This window comes from Glycine soja, chromosome 10, assembly GCF_004193775.1.
Source record: "Glycine soja cultivar W05 chromosome 10, ASM419377v2, whole genome shotgun sequence".
Taxonomy (NCBI): domain Eukaryota; kingdom Viridiplantae; phylum Streptophyta; class Magnoliopsida; order Fabales; family Fabaceae; genus Glycine; species Glycine soja.
In genome coordinates, this window is record NC_041011.1 from 36,550,891 (window position 1) to 36,571,825 (window position 20,935).

The 20,935-nt window shown below is 35.6% G+C and overlaps 2 protein-coding genes across 2 annotated transcripts; one reads left to right on the plus strand and one right to left on the minus strand.

The window, feature by feature from the left end:
- Positions 1-993: 993 nt before the first annotated feature.
- Positions 994-3,495, minus strand: LOC114371712. Its single transcript, XM_028329068.1, has 4 exons — positions 3,147-3,495; positions 2,002-2,536; positions 1,501-1,900; positions 994-1,323 (listed from the first exon to the last, which is right to left on the minus strand). Exons 1-4 carry the CDS (start codon positions 3,493-3,495, stop codon positions 994-996), a joined length of 1,614 nt encoding a protein of 537 aa, XP_028184869.1.
- A 2,082-nt stretch (positions 3,496-5,577) lies between these two features.
- On the plus strand, positions 5,578-6,180 carry LOC114371713. Its single transcript, XM_028329069.1, has one exon. It carries the CDS (start codon positions 5,578-5,580, stop codon positions 6,178-6,180), a length of 603 nt encoding a protein of 200 aa, XP_028184870.1.
- Positions 6,181-20,935: the final 14,755 nt, after the last annotated feature.

Genomic DNA, 20,935 nt, shown 5'->3' on the forward strand with positions numbered 1-20,935 from the left:
TTGAAGCCACTTGCAGGCATAACAACGCTGTGAGAAAAAGAAGAGAGCAAGAAATACAAGGGAGCAGTCAACCCTCTCCTCCATCCTCTCCACAAAGCTACTATCAAATGGAAGAGGAGCAAGCACGACGAGTGACACTAGAGAACTACTCTAGTACAACTACCCCACAATTCTTCACCAGTATTGCAAGGCCGAAGGTTCAAGCTACCAACATATCTTATCCTCCCTCTCTCATTCAATTGATACAAGGAAACCTCTTCCACGGTCTACCAAATGAGGATCCTTATGCTCATCTTGCCACCTACATAGAAATCTGTAACATGATAAAGATAGTCGGTGTTCTCGAGAATGTCATACGCCTCAATCTTTTTTATTTTTCTTTGGAAGGGGAATCAAAAAGGTGGTTACACTCCTTCAAAGGAAATAGCTTGAGGACCTCAGAAGAAGTTGTTGAAAAGTTCTTAAAGAAATACTTCCTAGAGTCAAAGACTGCCGAGGGGAAGATGGAAATATTCTCATTCCATCAATTCCCCAATGAAACACTCAACGAGGTACTCGGCCGTTTCCACGGACTACTCAGAAAGACGCCTACACATGGATACAACGAACCAGTGCAATTGAACATCTTCATAGATGGCATGTGACCACAGTTAAAGCAACTCCTTGACGCATCCGCAGGGGAAAAAAAATCAAGCTGAAGACACCAGAGGAGGCAATGGAGCTGATAGAGAACATGACGGCCAACAAGGTTATCAATATCAAGAGTCTACGCAGACTCGTGAGAGCTCTACGAGTCGACTCGTAAACTCGAGTCGTAGACTCGTAAGAGTCTACTTCGTACAAAAAATGGATAAGTAAATATATTCAAAATGCACCAATTTGAAAACAAATGACAATAAGCTCATAGTTCATAGTTCATACTTCATATTAGTCTATTACAAAACAAGTGTTCAAAATTAAAGCATTTAAATAATTAAAAAAACACAAATGTCTTCAAAGAAGCATGTCCAATCCTCTAATAGGATCATCTCCATGAATATCATCACTTTCATCACCATCTCCATCATCATCAAGGTCTTCCTCAGACTGTTTATCACCACCATTAGGTTTCAAGAAAATTAAATTATCTAGATCAAAAGCATCTACAACTGGATCATTTGAACTTCCTCCAACATCTCCCACTAATTCAACATTGTCATCATGACCTTCAGCTTGAGGTTGCTCATCCTCATCATTATATCCCTCTTCAGTTATCCATTCATTGTCAGATTCAATCTCATCAAATGGAAGAGCAATACTTTTTCTATTTTTTTTACTTTTTAACTTCAAGTTATACATGACATAAACCAAGTCATTCATTTTCTTTTGTTGTAATCAATTTCTTCTCTTTGTATGAACCTATAATTAAAAATCAAATTTTAATTACTATCTAAACGAGTAAACCAAATAAGTAAAATTATCAAACAAATAAAATAAAGTCATAAGGTTCAATTGAAATACCATTTCAAATGAGCTCCAATTACGCTCACACCCAGAAGAGCTACAAGTCAAGCTCAAAACACGAATAACGAATCTCCTCAACTCTAGAGTTCCATCACCAAACATCTTCCACCATTCTCCAGGTTGCATGATTTTTCTACTGTCCTTTGCCTCTTCCATAGAGAAAAGCCCTCTAGCAAAATGAAACTCAACAAGTTGCAAATTAATTTTTTTCCTTTCTGCAACATCCTTGACCAATCTTCTCATACGCATGTGCAACCCTTCTTTCACCTGAGGGTCATCATGTCTGAAAGTAGGTTCATAGTGCAGGTGAGGATTAAGATAATATGCAGCTACATGCAAAGGCCTGTGAAGCTGATGATCCCACCTCTCATTAATAATTTTCCAAACAAGCTCATAGCTACATAGTAAATATATATCAAATATGCTATATTAGAAATAGTTAAAACTTAAAATAATACACAAGCAAATTTTAAATCTAAGAAAGTTTAGAAATTATACCTTTTCTTGGTGTTATTAAAGTTGCACTTTATCTTCTCTTTTGCATTTTTCATCTCCTCGTATATGAAACCCATGGCGGGTTTTACATCTGAATCCACCAATCGAAGGACCACCATAAGAGGGGCAGCAACTTTGAGGCACATGGTTACGTTCTTCCAAAATCGACTATCCAAAGCCATATTCTGTACTTTTCTTCCCTCTTGTGAAGTTCCAAACTTGCTTGTTTTCCACTCTTCAGAGCTAAACACGCTCATTAATGATGCTTTCAATTCATGAAGGCAAGCTAAAGTTAAATAAGTTGTGGCAAATCCAGTCATACCAGGCCTAATCAAGTCTCTTCCATTTGTGAACTTCTTCATGATGCTAATCAACATTGTTCTACCATAAATGTAGGTGGTGATCCTTCTTCCCTTCGTTATAGTAGTCTGATGAACCTTCAAATGTTTCTCAAAATCTTCAAATATTAACTCAATGCAATGAGCAACACATGGGGTCCAATACAAATTCTCTCGTTTATGCATCAACAATTCTCCAGCTGCTTTGTAATTTGCAGCATTATCAGTTATCACCTACACTACATTCTCCTCTCCAACAAAATCCACTACATCATCCAACATCTTCAACACTTTGTCAGCTATTTTTGAGATGTCTGAGCTATCCAATGAATAAAGAAATACAGTCCCTTTTGGACTGTTCACCAAAAAATTACAAATTAAACATCTTTTTTTATCGGTCCACCCATCAAACATAATTGAGCAACCAGTTTTCTTCCACTCATCCCTAAATTCTTGAAGCATTACATCAGTTTTGGCCACTGCTCTTTTCAAAAGCTTCTCTCTGATATCATAATATGATGGAGGTTTATAGCCAACCCCATATCTCCCAACCATGTCACAAAATTTTGCAAAAGCTGGATTTTTAATAACATAGAATGGAATGACACTTGTGTACCAAAATTCAGCACATTGATCATCAACTTTATATTTGTCACCTTTTTTATATAACTGATTTAAAGTTGCTTGAACTCCCTCACCACCACTAGCCTTAACAAATTTTGCTTTTCCTCTTCCTTTGAAAGCAAGCATGACTTTTCTGTTGTATTCCACTTTGACTACTATTTGACTCCACTTCCACTCCCTCGGTACCTTCTTCATGAATACTGTTCAACTTTCTTCTCTTCTCTGATGCATTAGCAACCTCTGCAACAACGTTCATCATAAGCATCTTAACTTCTTCAGGCACTGAAGCACAAGGTTCAGAATCCCATCTAGTCCCAACAAGATGATGCTTAAATTTGAAAATTCCCCCATTGTTGATCTTTGAGCAGTAGTTGCACTTAACTTTTTTACCATTCCCTAAAACATCTGTCCCATGCTTCCACCCAATATCAGTCCTATTTCCTAGAGCATTTTTGCTTCTGCTTGCTACACCTGTGGATGTGCCTATATTGGCATTTGATGAATCTGATCCATTTCCACTCCCAGTCCCAGACATACTAAAATGGAACAAAATTAGCAACAAGTATCAACAACAATTAGCAAGTAGCAGCAGCAAGTAACAACAAAATTAGCAGCAAGTAGCAAGTAAGTAACAGCCAATTAGCAATTACTGCTCAAAGGAACAGAATCATCCATAGAATCCAAACATAATATGAGTACTCATTGCCTGCTTGCTTAGGTTATTTTTATAATTGTTTCCTTATTTAAGTTGCTATATATCAAATGTGGGAAGGGAAACAATAAACTATTCAAGTAAAGATTTATGAAAAAATCTAATTAATTAATTTTTTACAACAGCTTAGATATAAATTTGTTGCAGACTTGTAGTAATATATGCAAATAAGCTCAAAATATATGAAGCAGGAGATCCAAATTTGGATTCAGCAGCTTATAGAGGTCTTGGTTTAGCTTGTGGCTGACCTCGATCCTCTTTCCTAACAGAAGCAAATACAGAAATACTAATTTGGATTCATTCAAATTAAAGTGATTTAATTCAGAAATTCTATGAAATTTCAGAAATTCAAGTGATTCATTTGATACCAGCCTCAGCCCTCAGCCTATGCCTAACACCATGAAATTTCAGAAATTTTTACGTGGGTTGTGCTCGTCATGGACGTCATGCTCGTGGGAGTTGGGACTCTCGGCTTCCCAATGAACAAGGTTGTCTCTTGTCTGGTTGTCTGCTACCGCCGTGGACCACCGCACGCCGCTGCATCGCACGTCGTCTGCTGTCACGTGTTACGCCTTCCAACATAACAAGGTTGCCCTCCAACTCTCCTATGGGGTGACCCGTGACTGTGTGACAGTGTGAGGTTTTGAGGGAGAAAGAAAAAATGCACAAGCAAGCCAAGCACGAAGGGAAGCAAATCCCTAAACCAGTCACAACAAAAACGACGTCGTTTCGTGGGATTTTTTTTTCAACTAAACTCGCGCAACTCGGACCAAACTCTCGAGTTTGCATGAGTCCACTCCGAGTCCACCGAGTCTGCTCCGAGTTTGCTCAAAAACGAGTTTACTACCGAGTTGACTCGCGGGACTGAAGTAAACTCATAAACTCTTAAGAGTCTACGAGTTGACTCTAGAGTTTGACAACCATGACGGCCAAGATCACGCCATCCTTCATGATTGAGCATACACGCCAACAAAGAGGAGCCTTTTAGAACTCACAGCCCAAGATGCAACACTAGTCCAAAATAAGCTATTGGCCCGATAGATAGAGGCCTTGACAGAGACCCTCAACAAGCTTCCTCAACAACTATAAGTGGTAAGTCCCTCTCACTCTTCAATCATGCAAGTAGGGGGATGCCACATCTGCGGTGGAGCACACGAGCCAGGGCAATGCGTAGCCCAAGAAGACTTTTCCAGGGAGGTGAACTACATGGGAGCTCAGAATCGCCACAGATTCCGAGGTTGCAACCAAGGAGGATCATCGGGATTCAACTAAGGGAGGAATTTCACATAAGGCTCAAGTTGGGGGAATCATCCAGGGAACCAGTTTAACAAGGAGAAAAGAAGTCAACTTGTCCAAAATTCTAACCAAGGGGTCGATCTTTATGAGAAGACTAGCAAGCTTGAGGAGACACTAAATCAATTCATGCAAATATCCATGTCCAACTATAAGAGCATAGAGTCATTCATCAAGAACCTAGAGATACAAGTGGGACAATTAGTCAAACAAATGGCTGAAAGACCCACTAGCAGCTTTGGAGCAACTACAGAGAAGAACGCGAAGGAGGAATGCAGGGTAGTGTTAACTAGAAGCCAGAGGAGAGCGCAAGAAGAAGAAGAGAAAGATGAAAGAGACCAGTCTGAGGAAGGAAAGGCAGACAAAGAAGAAGAGAAGGAGGAAGAAGAGAAGAAGAGGGAAGAAGAAGAAGTAGAGAAAATGGTCTTAACCTCTAAGACCAAAAGCCAACTAGCCCAAGAGGCTAGGAAAGAAGAGTCACCAACCCCTCTAAAGGAGCCCCTATACCCTTTAGTGCCATCAAAGAAGAATAAGGAGCGTTATTTCAAGCCTTTCTTAGAGATATTCAAGGGGCTAGAGATAACCATGCCATTTGGGGAATCCTTGCAGTAGATGCTGCTCTACACCAAATTCATGAAGGACATCCTCACCAAGAAGGGGAAGTACATTGATAATGAGAGAATTGTGGTGGAAGGCAAATTTAGTGCAGTGATACAAAGGAAGTTGCCCAAGAAATTTAAAGACCCCGAGGGCGTGACAATCCCTTGCACCATAGGGAACGAATCAGTAGGGAAGACTCTCATTGACTTAGGGGCAAGCATCAACTTGATGCCCTTGTCAATGTGTATAAGAATTGGAAACCTGAAGATAGACCCTACCAAGATGACGCTTCAGCTCGCAAATCGATCAATCACTATACCATACGGGGTAGTAGAAGATGTCCTTGTCAAAGTCCGTTACTTTACTTTCCCGATAGATTTTGTCATCATAGACATAGAAGAAGATATAGAGATTCCTCTTATCTTAGGAAGACCCTTCATGCTAATTGCCAACTGCGTGGTAGATATGGGGAATGGTAATATGGAAATGAGCATTGATGATCAAAAGGTAACCTTCAAACTTTTTGAAGCAATTAAATATCCAGAGGAAGATATGAGGTGCTTCAAGGTGGAGGAGGTCGATAAAGAAGACGTCGGTGCTCTTCAAACCACATAGAATTCACTGGAGAAAGCTTTGATCAATGCTGTAGATTATCTAACCAGAGAAGAGGAGAAGGATCTAAGGGCTTGCTTGGAAGACTTAGATCGTGAAGAAAATATTACTACATGGGGACTAGTTTTGAAGAATTGAAAAGAGGGAGTCTATTCGAGAAGACCAAGGTGGAGCTGAAGATCTTACCCAGCCACCTAAAGTATGTGTTCTTGGAGGAGAACAAGACCAAGCTTATGGTGATCAGCAATGAGCTAATAGCAGAGGAAGAGAACATGTTGGTGGAGGTCCTTATGAGACACAAGGAGGCAATAGGGTGGCACATATCATATCTGAAAGGAATCAGCCCTGCCTACTATATGCACAAGATAATGATGGAAGAAGACTATAGACCAGTCAGATAGCCCCAAAGAAGGCTCAGCCCATCAATGAAAGAAGAGGAGCGAAAAGAGGTGCTCAAGCTTATAGAGGCTGGGCTTATCTACCCCATTTCTGACAGTGCTTGGGTAAGCCCAGTCCAGGTGGTACAAAAGAAAGGGGGCATGATAGTCATTCAAAATGAAAAGAATGACCTAATCCCAACAAGGACTGCCACTGGTTGGAGAATGTGCATAGATTACCGCAAGCTCAACGAAGCCACAAAGAAAGACCATTTTCCTTTGCCCTTCATGGATCGGATGTTGGACTGGCTAGCGGGAAAGGTTTACTACTGCTTCTTGGATGGATACTCTGGATACAATCAGATTATAGTGGACCCCAAGGATTAGGAGAAGACGACCTTCACATGCCCTTTTGCTGTCTTTGCCTACAGACGGATGTCGTTTGGGTTATGTAATGCATCTACCACATTTCAGAGGTTCATGTTGGCAATTTTTGCATATATGGTGGAAAAAAGTATCGAGGTATTCATGGATAAGTTCTCGGTATCTGGGCCTTCTTTTGAATCCTGACTGAAGAACTTGGAGATGGTGCTACAGAGATGCATGGAAACAAACCTAGTCTTGAACTAGGAGAAGTGTCACTTCATGGTTCGAGAAGGCATAGTCTTGGGCCACAAAATTTCAGCCCAAGGGATTGAGGTAGATTGGGCCAAGATTGATGTCATTGAGAAGTTGCCACCACCATCCAATGTCAAAGGCATTAGGAGCTTCCTAGGACATGCAGGATTAATTCTACAGGAGATTCATCAAAGACTTCTCCAAAATTGATAAACCATTGAACAATCTGCTGAACAAAGATGTTGTGTTTAAATTTGATGAAAAGTGTTCAACGGCCTTTCAGACCCTGAAAGACAAGCTCACAACCGCCCTAGTGATGATCACACCTGACTAGAGTAAAGAGTTTGAATTAATGTGTGTTGCTAGTGATTATGCAGTGGGTGCAGTCCTAGGACAAAGTCAAGACAAGACATTCCATGCCATTTACTATGCTAGCAAAGTTCTCAATGAAGCACAGATGAATTATGCCACTACGGAGAAGGAGATGCTAGCCATTGTCTTTGCCTTAGAAAAATTCAGACCATACTTGGTGGGGTCAAGGGTGGTGATTTTCACTGATCATGCCGCCATCAAGCACCTTCTCACCTAGGCAAATTCAAAACCAAGGTTGATTTGATGGGTCCTACTCATTCAAGAGTTTGATATAGTCATCAAGGACAAGAAAGGATCCAAGAATATGGTGGCTGACCACCTCTCCAGGTTGAAGAATAAAGAAGTGACCAAAGAAGAACCAGAGATAAGGGGAGAATTTCCAGATGAGTTCCTCTTACAAGCCACTACAAGACCTTGGTTTACTAATGTGGCTAACTATAAAGCCACAAGAATCATCCCCGAAGAGCTTAATTGGAGTTAGCAAAAGAAATTCCTACATGATGGCCACTTTTATGTGTGGGATGATCCACATCTATTCAAGCTAGGAGCAGACAATCTACTTACAAGGTATATTACGATGGAGGAAGCATAGAGCATCCTTTGGCACTGCCATAGTTCACCATATTGAGGTCACCACAGTGAAGATAAGACGACAACAATGTTAGACAAGTGGCCTCAGTAACTTAAGAGAGGGGGTGAATTAAGTTTAAAAACTTTCCCCTAATTAAATTTCAATTCCCTCTTGAATTAGAGTATGTAAACTTAATATGAATTAAGTAAAGAACAATTTAAACAAAACTTCTTTAAAGCAAAAATAAAATGAAATAAACTAAAGAAGTTTCAGGGAAGAGAGAATGCAAACTCAGTTTTTATACTGGTTTGGCCACGCCCTGTGCCTAGTCCAGTCCTCAAGCAACCCTCTTGAGATTTCCACTATCTTATAAAATCCTTTTACAATGTCTGAACCACACAGGGATACCCTTTCCTTGTGTTCAGAATTCTTTACAACTCAAGAGACTCATAGTCTCTTCAACAATAATCATTTGCTTAGGAGTAAGAAGATTATTTCTCTCTTGAAGAGAAGAATATTACAAGTTGAAGATCATATAAGAATCCTCATAGATTTTGCAAGTGTTTGGCCAAGGCTTTCTTTTGAGAGGATAGGACAATTATTGTTTTGAAAAACTCTAAGGAAATTCAAACCCAAGTCACCTATTTATAGGCCTTTGGTGGCCTTTCAAAAACTTGTGAACAGTTGTGACCTTTTTAGAAATTATTTTTAAAATTTTCTCACTAGTAATCGATTACATAAATATGGTTATCAATTACAAAGTTAGTTCTGAAGAGATATGACTCTTCAGACTTGAAATTCAAAATTTCGTGTCTAGTAATCGATTACAACAGTTCTGTAATCGATTACAGGTTTTGAAATTTAAATTCAAAATTTCCAAAAGCTGTTTAAAACAGTTTTTATCTTCTGGTAATCGATTACATCTTCTGTGTAATCGATTGCACAATTTAAAATTCAAATTCAAATATTTGTAAATTGTTTTAAAACTCATTTAGTTTCTAGTAATCGATTACATCCTCTGGTAATCGATTACCAGAGAGAAACACATTATTTCAAAAATAGAGTTTCACTTTAAACCTTTGTGAAATGTTTTGAGGAGTTAACCTAAGGCCAAACCTGTGCAACCTCATTTAAGGAATTCTTTTAACACACTTTGGACTAATTATTCATTGTTTCTCTTGAAATCTTGATTCTTGACTTTGATCAATCTTGAATAGCTTTATCTTTGGCATCATCAAAAGCTTCATACAAACATATGCTTCTACAATCTCCCCCTTTCTTATGATGACAATAATCTGAAAGCCAAAAACGATCAGAGAAAAGAACAAAAACCATCCACATACTGAATCAATCACAGCATAGGAAATAACCAAACAAAGTCTAAATAACCAAACCAAATCAAAAGCCAATCAAGGGCTAAATATCCAAATAGAAACAAACTATAAACTAAAATATCCAAGGCACAAAGCAAGCAGAAAATCCAAATGAGAATCAAAGTACTAAGAAGCTAAAGCCAAAATCCACGACAAAATAGTAAAAATATCCATAAAACTAATGATGCAAAGCAGGAGAAAATAACTAAGAATTTGCTGGTGGATCAAAGCAACGCTGGATGAAGCTCATGTCATCTTCAAGCCATGTGATCCGAGAATCCATCGCATCAAAATGATCACCAACAATCACTCGAAGATTGCGGAGCTCGGTGAGGACTTCAGTTAGTAGAGAAGAAGAGGCATCCCGTTGCGGTGGTGGAGATGGTGTACACTCGTCGGGAATAGGAGGGGGCAGGTCATGCTTACGGACCCACTGACCATCCATGTCTTTTCGGTAACCAAAAGATGTAAGAGCATCGACACCAATAGAAAAGGAACTTTTAACTTTGACAAAAGGTTCATCATCCAAGGGGACATTGAAATGCTGAAGAAAGAGGGTAACAAGATGGGGATATGGAAGAGGTGCATTGGCCCGTAATGCCTTATGCAAGTGGTATCGAACAAGATGGGCCAGTTGATTTGACGACCAGTTTGAAATGCCCACAACAAGATTAAATCCTCCTCAAAGGCTTGGGAAAGGTTAGTGGACCTAAGAAGCAAAATGCGACAAATAATATAGTGCATGATGCGATATTCAAAAGTAAATGACCCAACAAGAAATCTGTCGATCATGTCAGCATGGTCACTGTAGACCATTTTGAGAGCATCATGACTTGAATAATCAAGTTTCCAGTAATCAACAAGAGTGCCTTCAAAAGGAACACCTTGACTAGGCAGTTTTGTTAATGAATAAAACAAGGACTGATCAACAATGGTAGGAATTTTATGCACCTCAGAATAAAGAACACCATCCTGAATTTTCAAATTGTTATAGAAGACTCTAACTAATTCAGAAAAATAAGGCAATTTGAGAGACATGAATTCAACCAATTCAGAGTTTTGAAACAATTAGTAACAATCAAATGTTTCACCATCAAAGAATTCAAGGTCTAGGTACTTAGGGTCAAGAATAGTGCGATTGCAAAATTGAGAGTAGTACCTCTGACATTGATCATTGAAGGAAAACAAAGTGGATGAGCGGGGGGATGAAAGAGAAGGAGGAATTGGTGATGATGGGTCACCAGAGGTTCCATGGCGGCGATGGCCTGCAATGGTGGTGGTGGAGGAGGATCCCTTTCGTTTCTTCTATGATTATGCCATTTGAGGTTGTTTTAGCTGATTTTAATCGGTGGGCTTTGTAGAGAATTGAAAAAGATGAAGATTAGGCTTTGTTTGAAGTAATTTGGTTAAGAAACAAGGAAGATATGATGATTTGAAGTTTGAGAAAGCTTAGGCACCATCAAGAGAGTGAGAGGAATGAGGGTTCTGCGAAAAAGAGAGAGAAAACGAGGTATATATAGTCAGGGATGATTTGTAATCAATTACAGCCTCTGGTAATCGATTACAGGCATATCCTGTAACTACCTAGGCTTGCTGATAATCGATTACATCCTGTTGTTCTTTGGTAACCAATTATAGGGAGTGGTAATCCATTACCAGTTCCTAAAACGAGGCTTATTCTACAAAATCTAACTATTGCTAAGTCATAAAACCTACACATTCATTGGAACTAATATCAATCACAAACAAAGACAATCAATCAACAATCATTGAACTACAAACAATAATTAACATGACTTTCAAACACAAACAAAGATAATCAAAGACAATCATTAAACTACAAACAACAATTAACCATTAGAAACAAACTTAATCATAATGAAAAAAGATAATATTCAATCTAGTTTCCTATTTATCTAAATCATTGATATCTAAAAGTCCTAATTCTCTTCTAATTGCAAAGAAGGTTTCTTTAGGGAGAGGTTTTGTAAAGATATCAGCTAACTGATTCTTTGTATCAACAATTCTTGTACACAATCTCCCTTTTGAACAAGATCTCTCAAGAAATGGTGTCTTATCTCTATATGCTTGGTTCTTGAGTGTTGCACAAGATTCCTAGATAGATTTACAGCACTCGTGTTATCACATATTATGGGAATATGATCAAGAAATATTCCATAATCAGAAAGTTGTTGTTTCATCCAAAGAATCTGGGCACAACAATTGCCAACAGAAATGTATTCCGCCTCAGTAGTGGATAAAGCAACACTATTCTGTTTCTTACTATGCCAAGAAACTAGAGCAGATCCAATGAAATCACAAGTTCCACTAGTGCTCTTTCTATCAGTTTTAGAACCGGCAAAATCAGAATCAGAGTATCCTATTAGATTGCGAGTGGAATTTTTAGGATACCATAATCCTATATTAATAGTGCCTAATAGATATCTCATAATTCTCTTAACTGCACTAAGATGTGATTCTTTGGGATTTGCTTGAAATCTAGCACACATGCAAACACTAAACATGATATTAGGTCTACTAGCAGATAAATAAAGAAGAGATCCGATCATACCTTTATATTTCTTCATGTCTATTGACTGACCGGTTTCATCTTTATCCAAGTAGCAAGTAGTACTCATTGGAGTAGCCATATATTTAGCATTTTCCATCCCAAATCTGTGAATCAAGTCTTTGCAATATTTTGATTGATTGATAAATATTCCATTCTTGGTTTGCTTGATTTTCATCCCAAGAAAGAAATTCAACTCACCCATCATTGACATTTCAAATTCACTTTGCATGTCTTGAGAGAATTCCTTGCAAAGAGAATCATTAGTGGATCCAAAAATAATACCATCAACATAGATTTGTATTAATAATATATCATTCAACTTTCTTTTAATAAAAATAGTAGTATCAACTTTACCTCTAGAGAAACCTTTTTCTAAAAGGAACTTACTCAGACGTTCATACCAAGCCCTAGGGGCTTGTTTTAAGCCATATAAAGCCCTTTTCAATTTAAAAACATGATTAGGCTTATCTGTGTTTTCAAAACCAGGGGGTTGATCTACATATACTTCCTCTTGGATAAAGCCATTCAAAAAGGCACTCTTCACATCCATTTGATAAAGTTTAAAATCCATTATGGATGCAAAGGCTAATAACATTCTAATGGCTTCTAATCTAGCAACTGGAGCATATGTTTCCTCATAATTTATCCCTTCTTCCTGATTGTATCCTTTGGCTACTAATCTAGCCTTATTTCTAATGACTATGCCATTTTCATCTATTTTTTTTCTTTTAAATACCCATTTTGTTCCTATAACTGGGTAATTATCAGGCTTCTCAACTAATGCCCAAACATTATTTCTTTCAAATTGATTCAACTCTTTGCATAGTTATTATCCAATGTTCATCAATTATGGCTTCTTTCAAAATTTTAGGTTCAATCATAGAAACAAAAGCCATATTATTGCAAATATCTTTGAGAGAGTGTCTAGCGGTTACCCCTTTTGATATATCACCAATAATATTGTCAAGAGGATGGTATCTAGAAGTTCTCCACTCTCTTAGAAGATCAGCATTTGTTTTTATTTCATCAATGTGAAAATCTTCATCATTTCCTTCTCCTTTGCCTTTGTGATCTTCACCATGAATATTCATTTCTTCTAAAGATTCTGAAATATCATCTAGTATATCCTTTCTTGGCAAAATTGCATTAGTTTCATCAAAAGCAACATGAATGGATTCTTCAATAATCATAGTTCTTTTGTTATAAATTCTAAATGCTTTACTGTGCAATGAATAGCCAAGAAAAATACCTTTATCGGATTTAGCATCAAACTTTCCTAAATTATCTTTGTTGTTGTTTAGCAAAAAACATTTACATCCAAACACATGAAGATATGAAATGTTAGGTTTTCTTCCATTATATAATTCATATGGAGTTTTCTTCAAGATGGGTCTAATTCATATGGAGTTTTCTTAAAGTTTATAAACCTTGTACAAGAATGAAGCTCTGATACCACTTGTTAGACAAGTGGCCTCGATAACTTAAGAGGGGGGGTGAATTAAGTTTAAAAACTTTCCCCTAATCAAATTTTAATTCCTTCTTGAATTAGAATGTGTACACTTAATATGAATTAAGTAAAGAACAATTTAAACAAAACTTCTTTAAAGCAAAAATAAAATGCAATAAACTAAAGAAGTTTAAGGGAAGAGAGAATGCAAACTCAGTTTTTATATAGGTTCAGCCACGCCCTGTGCCTACGTCCAGTCCTCAAGCAACCCTCTTGAGATTTTCACTATCTTGTAAAATCCTTTTACAATGTCTGAACCACGCAGTGATACCCTTCCCTTGTGTTCAGAATTCTTTACAACTCAAGAGACTCACAGTCTCTTCAACAACAATCGTTTGCTTATGAGTAAGAAGATTATTTCTCTTGAAGAGAAGAATATTACAAGTTGAAGATCATATAAGAATCCTCATAGATTTTGCAAGTGTTTGGCCAAGGCTTTCTTTTGAGAGGATAAGACAATTATTATTCTGAAAAACTCTGAGGAAATTCGAACCCAAGTCACCTATTTATAGGCCTTTGGTGGCCTTTCAAAAACTTGTGAATAGTTGTGACTTTTTTGGAAGTTATTTTTTAAATTTACTCACTGGTAATCAATTACATAAATGTGGTAATCGATTACAAAGTTAGTTCTGAAGAGATATGACTCTTCAGACTTGAAACTCAAAATTTCGTGTCTGGTAATCGATTATAGAACTGTTGTAATTGATTATAGGTTTTGAAATTTAAATTCAAAATTTCCAAAAGCTGTTTAAAATAGTTTTTATCTTCTAGTAATCGATTACATCTTCTGTGTAATTGATTACACGGTTTAAAATTCAAATTCAAATATTTATAAGCTGTTTTAAAACTCATTTAGCTTATGGTAATCGATTACATCCTCTGGTAATCGATTACCAGAGAGAAAAACATTTATTTCAAAAATAGAGTTTCTCTTTAAACCTTTGTAAAATGTTTTGAGGAGTTAACCTAAGGCCAAACCGGTGTAACCTCATTTAAGGAATTCTTTTAACACACTTTGGACTAATTATTCATTGTTTCTCTTGAAATCTTGATTCTTGACTTTAATCAATCTTGAATAGCTTTATCCTTGGCATCATCAAAAGCTTCATACAAACGTATGCTTCTGCAAGCAAAGGTGCTACAAGAAGGGTTCTTTTGGCCCTCAATATTCACAAACGCTCATGATTATGTGTGTTGATGTGACAAATGCTAGAGAACAAGGGGGATTTCCAGAAGGAATGAGATGCCTCTACAAAACATAATGGAGGTAGAAATCTTTGACTGTTGGGGGATTGACTTTGTGAGGCCTCTCCCATCTTCATATGGGAATATCTATATCCTGGTAGTTGTTGATTACATGTACAAGTGGGTGGAAGCAATAGCCACTCCCAAAAATAACGCCAGGGTAGTGATAAAATTCTTGAAGAAAAACATCTTTTCCTATTTTGGAGTACCACGAGCCCTAATCAGTGATGGGGGAACACACTTCTGCAATGCATAAATGAAGAAGGTTCTGGAGCATTACAATGTCAGATATAAGGTAGCAACACCTTATCATCCCCAGACAAATGGCCAGGTAGAAGTTTCAAACAGAGAGCTAAAGTGAAACCTTGAGAAGACGATCGCATCATCAAGAAAGGATTGGACTTTGAAGCTAGATGATGCTCTCTAGGCTTACAAGACTGCATTCAAGACTCCCATAGGCCTGTCACCATTCTAGTTGGTTAATGGGAAAGCATGCCACCTAGCGGTGGAGTTGGAGCACAAAGCCTACTGGGCCCTCAAACTTCTTAACTTTGATGAAGCTGCATTTGGAGAGAAGAGGAAGTTTCAATTGCTGGAGTTAGAAGAAATGAGGATGAACACCTATGAATCATCCAAGATTTATAAGTAGAAGATGAAGGCGTATCATAACAAGAAGCTACAGAGACAAAACTACCATCCAAGCCAACAAGTCTTGCTCTTCAATTCCAGACTCAGACTATTTCCACGAAAATTGAAGTCAAAGTGGCCAGGGCCATTTGTGATCAAAGAAGTAAGACCCCATGGAGCTTTGGAATTGGTGGACCCTACAGCAGGCACTCCTGAGAAAAGATGGACCGTTAATGGACAACGCTTACAAATTTACAATGGAGGCCAATTAGAAAGATTAACAAGTGTTGGCTACTTGAACGATCCATAAAATAAAGAACAACATCTAGCTAAAGACAATAAATTAAGTGCTTGCTGGGAGGCAACCCAACATTTTTGTTAATTTATGTTCTTCAATTATAAAAAAATAGGATTTTGTTCAGGACCTTCACGGACTATTAGCCCACCTGGGATGTATCCACCACTAATGACCCAGAGCCTTCATCCAACAGGTTGCTTGGCCAGGAGTCCAACCCTCTACCGATGGGGGGTGATCCATTTGAGGTCAGAGATACCACTGAAGCTGGAACTGGGATGAGACCATATTGCAGATTTGATAGCTGATTGGGACCCATGGCCAAAATTATGTTGAAGAAAGCAAGATTTTATTCAGTTTTTTAGTTTTTTTATTTTTTCCCTCTCAAATAATTTCATGATATTTATGAAGTCACTAGTGCTATGGCTTTTTCTAAAGGACTCAAACACTTGAAATGTTGCATAGCAAATTTTGTGAAAATGTTGGTTCCACGAAGGCAATAACTTTGGGTCTGAATGAAATCATGGTGCGGTAAGCCAATAACTTTGTCTTGTCCCAGTGAGTTGTGTGAAACCTACTTGTGAGAGAGCATCTGTTTTTAATTTCCTAATTTTGCATCATTCTTAGACTGTTAGATTAATTACATGAGGTGGAAATGATCAAGGCCTTGTTTCTTTTTTTTTTCAGCCACTTAGTCAAAAAGCCAACCTTTGTTGATAATTTATCCCTTGCACCTTATTTGAGCCAAAAAGGATAATCATGTTTTTTTGTAAAACCCTTAAGTCTGCTTTAATTATCTCCTACCTTATTTTAGGGTTTAAGAGAGCATAACCCTTGAACCTTATTTGAGCCAAAAAGGATAATCATGTTTTTTTGCAAAACCCTTAAGTCTGCTTTAATTATCTCCTACCTTGTTTTAGGGTTTAAGAGAGCATAAGGATTTTAGTCATGATATGCCCCTAAATTGGGGGAGGGTTAAGGTAAAAATTGTCTTGGGAAGGTAAAACAACACACAATAAGGCACCCTCAAAAAAGTTTGTAAGCCCAAAGTTTCTTTCCTACATAATAAGGAAGGTAAAACAACACATAATAAGGCACTCTCATAATAAAACAGCCAAAAAAATATATTTAATCAAAGAAAAATAGTCAATCATAATGGTAAAACACATAAAAATGATGCGAATAAGACACCAAAAATTGTTCATTTAAATAGACTTTTTGTATTTATTTCCTTTTGCTGGAGATCTGTTGTTGAATTTTATTTTCTTTGGTGTGCTCCTTTTTAAACTTTTTCTAAGATTGAATAAACTTCATTTGATGATGAAGATGCATCTTTTGACTTCTCAGATGCTTGTAGCTTGGATTTTTTACTTATGACAGATTGTTTCTTCACATTTTTCTTCAATGGACTTTCTTCTTCTTTTGATGATGAAGATGCATCTTTTGACTTCTTAGATAATTGTAGCTTTGGAATTTGACTTGTGACAGTTTGTTTATTCACATTTTTTTTCTTAATGGACTTTGTGAGATTTGATAAACTTCTTCATTAGATGATGAAGATGCACCTTTTGACTTGTTAGATGCTTGTAGCTTTGGGCTTTAACTTATAATTAGTTCTTCATCTCACTCATTTGATGATATTTATTGTGGTGAAGTGGACTCCTTTTTTAATAAAAATATTAATTAGTGGACAAAACTATTAATATTTTGTACAAGAAGTAAAAATGTAAATAAATTATAAACATGGTTACCTATTTAATTTCTTTGAGGAGAGGATCATGCTAAATGATATTTTTTGGGATAAAAGTCCTTGTGATGGTATAGACTTGAAATCCTTCTTTCAAGTTGTGAGCTTGATTTCAAAATTAAAAGTGTTTGCAAAGGGTATACAATATTGAGGGTATGTTAACCTTATTTGCATTTTGGGTGTGAAGGAGTTCAGATGTTGTTGTGTTTAGAATTTGTTGTACATCTCAATCAAACATTGTGAATGTTGCTACACCGATATCATCAAAGACTTTCAATTGTATCTTAAACTAAAAAAGATTTTAAAAATTGTAATATTTATTTAATTATGTTATAAAAAATAATTCATTATATACAAATAGTAAACCTCGTTGTTGGGTACATGGATGGTTGTTTGCATTCTCTACAAGTGTATTGATTTCCCTCTTTTGTAACTTTCTTTTGGCATCTCTCACATGCAACATAATTTCAACAAAACATATCATCGATCTCATTGACTGTTTCATGAATTGTGAACACATTATCCTATTGTTTTATATATGTTAAAGCTAAGAAAAAAAATCAAGTATTATTGAGTACTAGGAATATGAAGGTCATGGTAGGGCATACCTGTGATTTTGATACCCATTTCATGGACATTGTATATTGCAAAGATCTTCTATGTTTTGACATTCTCTTGTCAAGATCAATGTTGACAGAACTTGAAGAAGATAGTTGTTTTATTTGATGTTGCTCCATTTTTTTCTTGCAAAGTAGTTATTTAGAATAAAATTTGTAATTTTTTAACTACAACAATTAAAGAATTAGAATAAACTAACGATTTTGTTTGTTGAATGTTACAAAATGTGTATAATAAAATAAAATAAAAGAAGGAAGTTCATTTGACCTTATCTTGAACTTTGGAAAATTAGGATTTTATAGGTTGATATAGATCTTTGTACTTGAAGTTGAGTTGATTGAATACTCATCCGAAAAACAATTATTAAAATATAATTGTTAGTAAATTAAAATTATAATAGAAAATAAAATATAAAAAAATTATTGTAAGCAAATAGTATGATATAGACTTAATTGAATTAAAATTATTTATTTATTAAATAAGTTGAATTGAAAATAATACTTGAGATAGTAAAGAAATATCTCAAATAAATAAATAAATATCAAATTAAATAAACATGCTAATATAAAAATAAAGAGATAGGAAATTACGGATCAATTTTTATTTAAATGTTATTTAAAGATTATATATATATATATATATATATATATATATATATATATATATATATATATATATATTTAAAACTTAATATAAAAATTAAATTTAGAAAAATAATTTCAATTCCCATAGTGAAATGACATATGACAATCGTTTAATATAAACATTAAGTACAATTTAATCATTCATTTATCTAGTTATCCACATTTTTTGGCTGAATTATCTATATATATATATATATATAAAGAAAATAAAAGAGTAGTAAGAAAAGAAAATATATTTTTTTTTGAGGCTATGTTTATCCGCAAAATAACTTTAATAACTTTATTTTAGAAAATAACCGATTAAAAAGGGGGATGTGAAAATATAATATTTTATATTACGTTCTATTGTGTAAAGAAATATATATTGATGAATTATACACAATTATTATTTAAACAAAATTTATAATTAATGATAAAGTAAGGATAATATATTTACTCTTTTGATATAGGGTTTTGATATGTTGTGAATAACATTGAAGAAGGGAGAAGAAAAAAAGAAGTGATAGACACAAAAGAAGAATGCTCTCCTTCTCTCAAATCATCAATTGTGCCGATGTAATAGATAAATAGATTTGTCAGAATTATCCTTAAATTAGCGGGACCTCATTCTCTTCATCTTTCTCTTCCAAATTAATCAATTTATCTCAACTCATGTTCTAGCTAGTGAGCTTCCATTATCCTCATGTGAGAAAGAGTTTAAGAAATAAATTTACCACATTTATTGTTACTATAGACAAGAAAAACCATTAAGTAATTAAGGACATTTTAAAAAAATAATTATGCAGTAGACTTTTGCAAGGGGATCTTATAAAAAGGACTAAGGTAAATTGCCAAAATGTTCCTATAAAAAGGACCAAAGGACATCCCAGTGGTGTTGGCGTAAAAAGTTTACAATAAAAGAATTCTAAAATTCACATCAAACTTAAAATATTGCACGACATTATCCATAGTGTAAAGAAACTGCTTCAATTTTCCAAAGTATCCTAACACAAATTGACAGCACTAAGTATTATTTATTTAGGCGAACAAGAAAGATTGAAAACTCTCTAAAAAAATGAAGACTGAGAACTCATTTACTTGGAATGGTTATTCATATTTGTACTTCCCATTGCCCTTCTAAAAGAACCCTGCTCCAAGTAAGAAGACATCTCATGTAATGTACTTGCAGCAACTTCAGTTATTCCTGCCAATGTTATTACTCCATTTGATGTTTCACGAATTTGTATTAGTGACTTCCCAGGAACACTCATACCCTTTCCACATGTAGCAATGAAATAATACAAAAAATATGAATTCATAGTCAAAATCTTCAAAGCAAGTGAACTTTCCCCATAGAATGCAAGTAATTAAAAAGAGATCCTCAATTCACTTAATACAGTGATTCCATGCAAAAGAGTATGTTTCTTTAGAATTGAAGTCCATGATCCAAAAACGAGAACAAGTTTTTATTTTTCTTAAGACTGTATAAGACTTATAGCAATAATCATTATATCTCCCTGGTCTTACTTGATTGAATCATTTAAAAATTATTTAAAAAGTTAAAATAAAATAAATTTAAAAGAGAGATTGAATTAAAAACTCTAACCTAAAACAATTAGGTGTTCATCTTGAACCTTGCCAATAAAAGAAAGTAGTAGTTCTTAATATCACCCAGAAATTTGAAATAAGCTTGCCTCCATGTTTCTAAAGTTAATACCAAATTAAAAAACACACCACAATATCAGCGTGAACCACAAAACTTCTAAAACAATCACCCTACCCAGAGCTCCATAAATTAAAAATAATCACCCAACAATATTAGTGTGTAAAGAATGAAATTAAATTTTAGAAAACTATGAACAAAAAAATTAAGAACAAATTCTCAAGCTTCTGCAACCACGACCTGAACATGTCAAACAAAGGTGGTGTTCTCATATCTACAATCATTCGCTGCAAACCACCATCAAACCACAGTGGCTCATCACCAAATGGCGAGATCTAGTCTTGATGCGCACCACCACTGATAATTGTTAAATCTGAGCTATTTGTTTATAATAAAAATATATTGAAAATATCTTTAAAAATATTTATTTAGCAGTTATTTTTTGGCTTAAATATTAGGAATTGATATTTTTCTTACTTATGGTTTGCAGATATGAAAAAAAGGGATTAAAAGCAAAAAAAAAATCAATAAAATATCAAAAATATAAATA

Bases quoted from the DNA above. Each gene is read 5' to 3' on its own strand.
- LOC114371712 (XM_028329068.1), bottom strand. From the start codon at position 3,495: ATGTCTGGGACTGGGAGTGGAAATGGATCAGATTCATCAAATGCCAAT. The intron at 2,537-3,146 runs GTACCGAGGGAG...ATTACAAAGCAG, and splicing joins GAACAGTATTCATGAAGAAG to CTGGAGAATTGTTGATGCAT. The intron at 1,901-2,001 runs GTATAATTTCTA...TTTACTATGTAG, and splicing joins TTTAATAACACCAAGAAAAG to CTATGAGCTTGTTTGGAAAA.
- LOC114371713 (XM_028329069.1), top strand. From the start codon at position 5,578: ATGCTGCTCTACACCAAATTCATGAAGGACATCCTCACCAAGAAGGGG.